Source organism: Pavona decussata, unplaced genomic scaffold (genome assembly GCF_977016875.1).
Source record: "Pavona decussata unplaced genomic scaffold, jaPavDecu1.1 SCAFFOLD_138, whole genome shotgun sequence".
NCBI classification, from domain to species: Eukaryota; Metazoa; Cnidaria; class Anthozoa; order Scleractinia; family Agariciidae; genus Pavona; species Pavona decussata.
This window is the reverse complement of record NW_028145551.1, coordinates 85,685-94,892: the sequence shown is the minus strand read 5'-3', so window position 1 is coordinate 94,892 and position 9,208 is coordinate 85,685. Positions and strand designations below refer to the sequence as shown.

The window sequence follows — 9,208 nt, the reverse complement described above, 5'->3', positions numbered from 1 at the left end:
AATGGAACATGACTAGTGACTTTGGGGAACGTAGAGAAATTTATGTCGGTAAAAATTTTTCTGGCGTTGGGCATAGTAGGAAATAACCTCTGTAAATATATTTATGCTCTCCTTTTAGATGGGCACCTTTTCCAACGATCTAACGAGTTCAAAATGCTTTCACTGAATTGGGCTGCAGAAACGCGAAGCCGGTCCTAGTGGATTTATATAATGACTCCATCAAATTAAATTTTTATACATGTGGCTAATTTTCATTTTTATTCATGTTTGGGTCGCAAAAGAGAACCATAGAAATATAATGTGTCAATCAAAACGTATTGTTTCTAATTTTAAGATGTACATTCTTTTCGTGGCACGCCTAAAAATGAATTCACTTGATTTAATTAATCCGATGGTCTGTGAAGAATTCCTGGCCATGGCCACCTGTGGTTATTCATTGTATATTGGAGGTCCCTGTGGATTAAGTATCCAACACCATACAAGGGGACGTGAGCGTCTTTTTAAAACCAAATGATCTGGGAACACAGGAGACAGCATTTTAAATGTTTTGCTTAAATATTCTCGTTTGGTGCCTCTGCTGGAAACCCCGATTGGCCCCGAGCTTTATGCAGAATAGTGTTCGGCTTTTCGGCTTTAAAGTGCACTCTTTTATTTTTTTATAAGAATTTATTTTAAAGAATATCGAGGCTGGAATTTGCGAAATTTTAAGATTATTCTTAGAATAAACCCGGGGCTAAGATCTTGAAAAGAATATAATATTTGTGTTTAAAATTGGTAAATACAATGCAATATTTTTTTACCCAAACCGTATAAAATTCTACCTTTCTCTACCAGTAAAAAGGTTTTGTAGTGGATAGAACCTCGAGCGAAAAGGAAAATACCAAGTTAAGGTAAGAAAATTACAATCTCAGTAATATCATTCATGTGAATCACTAAAATTGTTCAATCCTCTTAAAATTTCACGAGAAAATGTCGGAATTATTAAAATTTCTGAAAAGAGCAGAAAAACTGAAGACGCCATAAAGCCGAGATAGATTCATTTTATTTTCAGATTAATCAAATCAGTCTACACCACCACGATTTACGGCCTTAAATTTTCACATATTCTTGTGATCACACTGTACCTCCACTGGGTTATCTACCGGCAGCAGCCGATAGTATTGCTGCAGCATTTAAGGTATGGTGGGCAGCAGATGTCACCAGAACATATTTTGTCATTACCTCGGCGGCAGCAGTGAGGGCCCAAGCACACTGGATAATCAAAGGGGCAACAACCGCCACCTTTTTTCCCTGGTGTACAGCATACATAATCTCCTTTACAATACGACCAGTCGCAGAACCACAGAAAGCACTTCTTGTAGCAGATGGTACCTATCTGACCGCGTTGCTTCTTCTTACGTGTTTTCTTACAGGCCAACTTTTTCATTGCTTTACTTCCCTTCTTCTTCATTCTGGTGTCTTCCTGGTCTTCCTCATGACGCGAAACAGACTGACCTTTAGATGGAACAAATAAAAAATGCGCGTTATTTTTCACACCTTATGGTTCTCACTGAATTTTTTGGTTCACCAACTGAGCTGTTGAGCACTTCTAAAGGTAATTATTTCAACTACCTTATTGTTACTAATTTTTGCGATTTTTACGATTTCAAAAAAATAGATGGCGAAATTAAATACGCCCAAAAAAAGGAAAAAGATTTCGCAAAATGTAATACCATATCATATAGCAAAAAAGAAATAATAAATAAGAATTTTAAATGTTTTGAGTTGACCGGGCCTTGCAGAGAATTGACCGGAATTCTTCCGCCTATTCACCAGCTTCTTCAGCTTGTAATTCGGACAAAACCTCTTTGGTGCAGTCATCTAAGTTTCCATTTCTAGGTTCCTTGTTGTTAGATTGAACCAGACCTTTGTCTCTTTCCAGAATTTCTTTTTTTCTGTTTAATTAATTTGTAACAAGTGCATTTAGCTCAGGCTTTGAATTTTAAAAATAAAACACAGTCAAAATCGTGAAATAAAAGTACACTCTTGTTCCAATTTTTTTTTTTGGAAATTTCGCTAAATTCGGCTCCCAATTTTTTTGCGAAATTAAGTACGCGCGAAAATTGGTAAGAATAAGGTACAAGAAGAGACCGGTAGAGGAAATAAAAATAATTCAAAGTTAAAGTAATTACGCCCTCATAATCTCTAGTTTCAGTCACCTTCTGATTACCATCCAATCACTATTGCAATCATTTAATTAAATTATGGCCATAAACCCTACAACCCTACTAACCAATATGTACACTATGCGATGACGGGTACTTGTAGAGGAGGAATAGTTCTTTTATTGTAGTGAATGGCTAAAAATATTACTCTTATCAAAAAAAAAAAAAAAAGAAATTTAGTGACTTATAAAGAAGGCTGCATTCTCCGCTATGTGCGCAATGGGCCATTTCCCTCCGTCAGCTCTCTCGTTTGTATCGGCCCACCGAATCACGTTTTAAATAAAGTTACACTCTATAGAAGCAAAAGTGCCTTTCTTTTAATCTCGGACCTCTATGCAATTGAATTTTTTGCGAGAAATTCAGAGCCAGAGTTAGAGGACAGTTGAATGAATCTCAGCAGCCTGCTGCAAAACTAAGTAAGCGTGATAAGTGAACTGTTCCGGAATAATTAAAAAAACTGTTCAATTGTTAATGAATACAGTCTGTGACTGTTGCTTTACGAGAATCTTTCATTTTTTTTACAGATCGCTGCTTGCTCGTTACGGTAAGCACTAAATCTATCACCTCAAAAATAGGGATACTCTGTTGTTTACAACCCGAAATGATATTTATATCGACGCATGTTCTCATTAAACAAAAGGTGCAGTTAAAGCGCGAGCTTTGTTGAAAACACTGTTACTAGCAGATTTCCCAGAAGCGAGAATAACAGACAACTTTGTTGGAATAAATTTATACAATAACAGACCAAAAAATACCTTGATCAGCAGACAGACACACCAAAACGGTCATTAAGACAAGCAGGGCGAACATAAGTTTGAGATCCATTTCGCCTTAACAGAGGTTAAGATGAAAACTGAGAAATTCACAATTCAACGAACCACATAAATACTCTATATCTTGTTAAATCTAAATTATGCTATGTTCAACTGTTTAAATAACACGAGTATCTCTTACCATTCTTCAAGCAGCAGGCCTGCTGTTTAAACTATAAACAAGGTAAACCGTCAACTGTTTCAACTTAATCTCGATAGATTATTTGTAAAGTTAAAATTTGATTTTTAAGATGTTTGTTAAACCTGAGAAGTCCTGTGTTTTCAGGTTTCAAAACAAAGTCAACGAGTGGTTCTTAAAACAAGCGGCCAAGTTCGTGGGCGTACTGAATGTCTTGATACAATATCGCTTAAGGTTTTGATAAAAACTCTACAAACAACACGCATTTATAGATATTTGTGTCAACTCTGAGGTGGTAGCTGGGCACTAGTTTACACCGGCTGTATGTTGTCCATATAAACTTGCAAATTTTCTTGTTTTCGTTAAAAATGACGTTATGTAATAAATCCAGTTTTGATCACCTTTTCATACGGCAGGGACAAAGTTAGCCCAAAAACAATTCAGAACGACTTTGTAATGCTCATTTCTGAAAAGCAAAGTCGAACTGGTATTAACCTTCGTTGAATCACCAGGTGACCACTGTTGACTGCTTAATTGCGTAGGATTCATGCCAAACACAATAAGAGTGACATTTTATATAATATTTAATAACTTAGTGTACAGTTTACGCACAAAAAGCGCCCACAAAATCACTTACTTGCTTAAGAAACTTCAGCGATAAAATGGTATAACAAAGGAGAAGATGGTATAGAAATGGAATAATAAAACATTAACGTCAAGATCGCATAGTCAGTATTGCAGACCATTAGATATTCAATTTGCCTGGCCCACCATTTGTTACTACATTTCAGTGCTTTCCTTTTACAAATTGATCCTTTAAAACCGATCAAGACAATAGAAACAGTTCGTTGGGCCATAGTAAAGGGTGACCGCGAGCGCTTAATAGAGGAGACCGTTTAATAGAGGTCAGAATTACAGCAATTAACGGAAGCAATTTTCGGGACTTTGACAACTGACGGCTCAATAGAGGTTGGCCGTTTCGATTTCTTACGCAGGGTTAAGGATTATTAAAGAGACTTGCAATTTTGTCTAGTCTAGAACGAAGCTTTTTTGCCCATTATTTCACAGGCTTTGGCCTATTCATCACACCACGCCACCAACCTGCGGAACATAATCGATAAATTAAGTCTGGGAATAAAGCGTTGTCAGAGTCAGCTTGTTACTGTAGTTTAATTTGAAGTTGTAAACTTAGTTATGTGCGATATGGTCTGCCGCATAAAAGGCGATTTACACGGTAAGACTTTTGTCGCATGCGACAAGCTCACGACAGGGCTACGACACAGATTGTTTCGTGTAAATGAAACCCACAACTTCCTTACGACTGTCGTGTACGTCACAGAAAATGTCGTGGGATTTTAAAACATGTTTTTAAATCCTACGACAATCGTAGATATAGGCAATGTTGAATGACGAGAGTTGTGTGGGATTTTTTGCATGACGTGAGCAGCGCGCGCTCCAGAAATCGCTTCCGACGGTCGTAAGCAAAAGTTGTACCTTCTAAATCGGCCTTAACGCGTAGAACGGCGGTTGTACGTCGCTTCTCTCGGGTGCCGAACAAATTTTTTATTGCTCTGGGACGCTTGTGACTTTCTTAGTGCCCAGTAGTGTGAAAAGTCATGCAAAAAGTTTAGCCATGGATTGCTTTGGCATAAATATTTTTTCAAGCCTGACACGAAAACTATAATCAGGTAAGAATTATTGGAAAATTTTATGCAAAATGGCCGATAAATTTTATTTAGAATTGCATCTGCTGATAGTTATTATTTTATTATCGGATTCAAGTTTAAACTGCGTTTTAGTGCAAATTAGAAACAACGAATAACTAATTTCTAATTTTATTCTAAAGCTGTGTTCTAAACTTCTGAGGCAGTGCTTGTCACGTCTAAATGAAAATCAAAATAATCAAAATGAAATTGTGCGAATGTGAACGGAAAAATAAGAAGAGAAGATAGGATAGAGAAAACAGGAAAAGTGCTTAAGTGGAAAGAACACACATGGTGAGCGACCAAGAAGTTCCTGTTTTACTTCCAACTACTCCAAGGCAGAAAACAGGTTCTAGCTGCCTCATCTTAGTTCACCGAGACATTCCTACATCTTTAGAGTTTTGGTAGAGCTCTTATCAAACTCTTGAGGACACGAGGAAATTGTATAAATGCACTGTTCCTCCTGGGAATTCTTAGTACACTCTCTTTTTTGAAAGAATATTGTTTTTCCGGCCCAGGCTGAATATTCTTATTTTTCCGCCGACGTTTGGCTGAAAATATCCTCGTAAATATTGTTAGATTATAGCGTATCAGGATGAGCGTATGACAATTCGGTTTTAGGATGCATTGGGGTATCAATTACAAGTGTTTGGTGGCCCGATCTGCATCGTATGACATTTTTCATGTTTTTTGTGCTGTATACCATACATATGAATTACCTGTACCATTCATCGAACTGTCATTAGCATCGAACATTTGGCTAGTTTAGGGTTTTATTTTATTGGCTAGTTTTGTCGTTTAGAGAAAGGAAGAATTTTACACGGTTTAGTCAAAAACATATTGCATTGTATTTACAAATTTTGAACACACAAAATTATATTCTTTTCAATATCTCAGCCTCTGGTTTATTCTTAAAATATTCTTAAAAATTTGCAATGTCCAGCCTCAATAATCTTAAAAAAAAATTCGTATCAAGGAAAAAAAAAGAGTTTACAAAAAGCCGAACATTACTCTACATAAAGCTCGACCTATCGGGGTTTCCAGCAGAGGCACCAAGTTTTGAACTTTCCATACATTTGTCTGTATTCTTTTCCCGAGAACTATTTTTAGTAGCAGTACATGGCTGGTTCGCTATACAGACAAATGTATGGAAAGTGCAAAACACGACTGGATGCTCTCTGGCACAGCTACATCCCTCATTTTTTTTTTCTTAAAATCCTTTACGTATTGCCAAAGGTTTCCAATTCATGAATTTATCAGAAGCGATGTTTTATGAAAATTATTTGACATCGGATTTCTATACAAACATCATTATTTCAGGCGTGTTTGCCTACTCGTCAAAATCGCGTCGAAAACCGTGATAAGGCCCATTCATGGGTAAAACCTACTGCGTGGTATGTCACGCTACTGGGCACTTAGCCGTTCACAAACGTCCCAAAACAATGAGACATTTATGCGTTTAGCTCGGGACGTGAGACAAGCGACGTCGTACAACCGGCGCATAACGCGACGGACCCTGTCGAGCTTAACAATACAAAAACAGATCACCTCCGAAATCGAAGTGAGCTGTTGCGGGTGGGTGCTCCTATCGTCCTATCTTACTCCTTGGGAATTGTTGCAATCGGAGTTGAATTCCACCATTGGTCGATAGAATCGTAACTAAGGGTAACAAGCACCGTGTCCAAGGTTTAGAATACAGCTTTAGACTAGAATTAGGTACCAAACGAACGCTGCTAAAACTGCCGTAACAAGCTGATTCTGACGCCGCTCTTTTTCCGGACTTAATTCATTCCTTATCTTCAGAAGATTAGTGGAGCGGTGTCTGCTTAGGCCCAACCTTCTGAAAGAAAGGGTGATTAAGATTCCTTCCGCCACACAAAGCCAACAACATACTAAATAACATTTGGACAATTCAAGGTGGGAAGACTCTTTGAAAACACTTAACCCTCTGCAAAAAAACTGCTCTTATACCATTAGATTGTGTTATAATAAATAATAATAATAATAATAATAATAATAATAATAATAATTATAAAGACTTTATTAACAGCATTTCCACAAAGTGGCTCTTCATCCTTTAATATCTAACTAAAATTAATTACAACTAAGACAAACTTAAGAAAAAACGGTGTTAGAATGAATTATGTGTTCCAAACGCTAATTGAAAATCAATCACAGTCTGGACCTGGCTTTACTTTGTAGCAATTTCTTCGTCTCCTTAAAAAATAAAATTGGATCCATGCAGTTTCTTAAAGAAAGGGGAAGGTCATTGAATAAATTAGCAGCTTCATCTTGAAACGTATTGGCGATCATTGATCTTTGGAGCTGTATACCCTTGCTGGGGCGTAAGTTTAATTTATATAACTAGTTATCGCGATCCTGAGGGATCTTCCCATTGCGCTGAGACGTCAATATAAAGTCGTATTGCCGTCTGAAAATGACGGTTTCTGATTGGCTCAAAGACTGTCACGTAAACATGAGAGCACGGCACTTAAATGGGTTCGGCGCGCCCAGATCAAAATTTTACTTCTGTGAATGAACATGCGACGTTGGATGGTGTTGTTTATTTCTTTTCATTTGCGTTTACAAAGCTTCTGACACTGTTCAAGGACCACTTATATATTATTTTTGTGGTGAACATGTACAATGATACAGCGGATAAAACTTTTTTCTTGAAGGTAAGAGAAATTCGATGAAGAGAAATTTACTTAAAAGACTTTCTCGAGTGTGAAAGCGGCCATGGTAAATAACAATGAGCTTAAATTTCAATAAATTATGGCATTTTCAAAGCAAAAGGATCTGTTTCTTTTCTGATGTCTCTTATCTTTAGAAAAATTGCTCCAAGAGCTCTGCTGCGTTCTCTTTCATGGCTCAGGTCTGTCACTTTGATCTTCTTGTAGTAGCGCCGAACGACAGACCCGGTAATTTTTTCAGTATTCTTCGCCGCTTGGTCTCTTTTAAATTTCTAAATCTCCACGGCATCTAAGCTAGGGTAACAGTGCTCTGTTTTCGTTTTTGGGTACTAGTATGGTTGCTCTTTTTATTCTTACTTCTGGTTGTGAGGTTTATTCATCACTGTTTTTATGTTGTTGTTTATATCTCGGCGGTAACAAATTTTCAATAAAATTTGCTAGTAAAAAGTTCAAACCTACTAGCTCGTCTATTTCATTTCAACTTTTTTACTGCCGCCTTAAAAGGTGATCACAACTCGATTTATTACATACAGTCATTTAAAACTGAAAAAAGAGAAAACTAACATTCGTTTCCAAATTAGTCAGCTTAGCTATAGGTGTGTGTCAAATAATGGCGGGGAACTGTCAGCCAGAATACGAATACTGAAAACGTAAGCAAAACCTTGCACCCTTGACGCTACTAATAAATTGTTCGTTAAAATAATAAAACAAACCAACAATCCGATACCACTTTCATATGCTTTTCACCCTATCTAGAGCGGGAGGGAATTCTACCCGCGCAAACTTTGAACGTCAATACCTTTTTTGATATTTGCTAAAACGGCACTAAAATGGGCAATTTCCGAGTTACTGTGAACCTCATTACAAAATCGGGGCTAACTGGAAGATTTTTCAGATGAAAATTAGCTTCGCTAGTACGTCAATGAAAACTAATTTTCATAATAAAAACTTTAGACTTAGCCTAGCTTTCAAAACGAAGTTCAAAGTAACTCGGAGATGGCTCATTCCTGGCTTTTTCAGAAATGTATCGAAGAAAATTTGGTCTGCTTTGTCAGCGCTCACTAAACTTTTTAATACCATGGCAACCACACTTTGAGAGGCAGTCTTTTTACAAATAGGACTATTCCCATTTTTAAGGATAAAAATGAACTTTTTGAAAAATCGTTTAATGACCTCAGATAATTTTGTGTCTTGTATTTGTTTTAATTACTTTTTGATAATTTTGATGGTTTTCGAAATGTTGGGGAAATTCAATATGGCGGATCCAAGATGGCCGCCGTTTTGAAATCATGACGTAATTTCCACGTCACGAAATAGAATAACTTTTCCTTAAGGACCACAAAAGAAACATGTCGGGACGTGCTATAAATCCACAACCGTTTTATTCTCATATCTTTATGGAAGATGAGAGGGAGGGGAGAATGTGCAGATGACTAAAAAAATCTCTGTCTTAATACCGTTCCGCCGTGCCTTCGCACTTTTTAAAAGGTCAATGTCACTATCGGATCGTGGAACTTGGGCTCTAGTCGACGTTAAGACTGCAAAGCGCAATGTAAGAACCATACGTCTTGAGAGTGACTTGATAATACAAAGTCATGTCAAAGTTTCCTCAAAATCGCTTTGCTAGAGCAATGTGTATAAGACGCATGCGTATTTG

General features: G+C 37.1%; 1 protein-coding gene across 1 annotated transcript; it reads right to left on the bottom strand.

Moving 5' to 3' along the window:
• Nucleotides 1–1,098: 1,098 nt before the first annotated feature.
• Nucleotides 1,099–3,083, bottom strand: LOC146467075 (uncharacterized). Its single transcript, XM_085126362.1, has 2 exons — nt 2,960–3,083; nt 1,099–1,494 (listed from the first exon to the last, which is right to left on the bottom strand). Exons 1-2 carry the CDS (start codon nt 3,027–3,029, stop codon nt 1,139–1,141), a joined length of 426 nt encoding a protein of 141 aa, XP_084982488.1. The 5' UTR covers nt 3,030–3,083; the 3' UTR covers nt 1,099–1,138.
• Nucleotides 3,084–9,208: the final 6,125 nt, after the last annotated feature.